The following is a 1,668-nucleotide window of genomic DNA, read 5'->3' on the forward strand; positions in this document are numbered from 1 at the left end:
AACCGAAGAGATCCGTCGTGCTTTTTCACAAATAGCACCGGTGCACCCCAAGGAGAAGTACTATTCCGGATATATCATTTTCCTGCCAACTTCTCAAGTTGCGTTCTTAATTCTTTCATCTCCGCCGGAGCCATCCGGTATGGAGGGATGGAAATAGGTGCCGTTCCCGGGACCAAGTTAATACAGAATTCAATCTCCCGATCTGGCGGTAAACCAGGTAGCTCATCAGGAAATACCTCTGTAAACTCATCCACTACAGGGATTTCCGCACTATCTCTGATCGTTTCAGATTCACCTTCTAAGGCAAGAAGGGAGGAGAAACAGGCTAAATTCTTCCGTCCCCCAACGCTGTACTTCAACAGTCGTTCCCCAAGGACTGGGTTCATCTCTGCCTGATAAGAAATTACTGTTCCGAAATCCGTCATCAAGGTCACTTTCCTACGGTAGCAATCAACAATTGCACCGTGCCTTGACAGCCAATCCATTCCGAGTATCACATCAAACAGGGTCATCGGAAGGATAACCAAATCAGCGCTCAATCGCTCACTACCAATCGTGATTTCACATGATTTACACACACTCATTACGTCCACACATCCCAGTGGGGAGTTCAAAGTCATCGGGACTTCTAAATTCTCACTCTTTAGTTTCAAAGTCCGAACAAAAGAGCTTGATATGAACGAGTGTGTGGCACCTGTATCAAACAACACGTGAGCAAAAGAATGAGAGATTAGGATCATACCCTCAACCATCGCGTTGCTGGTCTGACCTCCAGAGCTACCTCCTGCCAGGGCATAAGCTTGTCCCTGTACTTTTCCCTTTCCTCTGTCACCAACATTAGGCCGTTGAGCCGGAGGCCTATACTGTTGTGGTGGAGGCAGTTGTGCCGGTCTCAGCGCTTGAGGCTGGAACTGTGCATACTGAGGCGGCTGATAAGTCGGCGCAGGAGGGTATGCCATCTGTTGTGGCTGGTATGGTGGCATGTACTGTGGTGGCCCTTCTTGGCTGTAGGAAGTGTCTCTTTGGACTTGTTGAGCCGGCGGCCGATTAGGACAATTCCTCCTAATATGGCCCACCTGCCCACAATGGTGACACCTCGGCCCGTATGGAGCATTTCTGTCCCTCCCGGATGAACTGCTGCCACCGCTTGCCATTTCCCCAGCCATCTGCCCCTGGTTACGGTTTCTTCTACCACTCCGCTGTGGTCCACCTGAAACAGAAGGTCTACCAGAGACAGAGACTTGACCCGCCTCTTCTTCTTTGCTTTGGCGATAGGCCAAGTTATCACGTTCCACTCTTGTAGTAGCAGCTACCAAATCCCGGAAGTTTCGAAGTCTTAGAGCCACCAAGGATCTCCTCACAGAGTTCTTGAGGCCCTTCTCAAACTTAAGACATCTCATGTGTTCAGACTCTACCAGAGATGGCGTAAACCGGGATAGGTCATTAAACTTGGCCTCATATTCCCTTATAGACATGTCTCCTTGCAGTAGAGACATAAATTCTAGCGTTTTATCTTCCCTGTAACTCTGAAGGAAGTACTGTTCATTGAACAACGTCTCAAACTGTTCCCAGGTCAACCCTGCGACATCCATTCTCCTCTTGACCTGTTTCCACCAAGTGTTCGCTAAGCCCTCCATCTTGTACACCGCAAACTCCACCCAGTATTCA

General features: G+C 49.1%; 1 protein-coding gene across 1 annotated transcript; it reads right to left on the reverse strand.

The window, feature by feature from the left end:
• Nucleotides 1–74: 74 nt before the first annotated feature.
• Nucleotides 75–1,637, reverse strand: LOC112090878. Its single transcript, XM_024163154.1, has 4 exons — nucleotides 1,077–1,637; nucleotides 743–929; nucleotides 682–694; nucleotides 75–546 (listed from the first exon to the last, which is right to left on the reverse strand). Exons 1-4 carry the CDS (start codon nucleotides 1,635–1,637, stop codon nucleotides 75–77), a joined length of 1,233 nt encoding a protein of 410 aa, XP_024018922.1.
• Nucleotides 1,638–1,668: the final 31 nt, after the last annotated feature.

The sequence above is a fragment of the Morus notabilis genome, unplaced genomic scaffold, assembly GCF_000414095.1.
Source record: "Morus notabilis unplaced genomic scaffold, ASM41409v2 Scaffold114, whole genome shotgun sequence".
In the NCBI taxonomy this organism is placed as follows: domain Eukaryota; kingdom Viridiplantae; phylum Streptophyta; class Magnoliopsida; order Rosales; family Moraceae; genus Morus; species Morus notabilis.

Excerpts from the sequence above, each read along its gene's own strand:
- LOC112090878 (XM_024163154.1), bottom strand. The coding sequence starts at position 1,637 with ATGGAGGGCTTAGCGAACACTTGGTGGAAACAGGTCAAGAGGAGAATG. Across the intron at positions 930-1,076 it reads GGTGTCACCATTGTGGGCAG|CCGCCTCAGTATGCACAGTT; the intron begins GTGGGCCATATT and ends CCGACTTATCAG.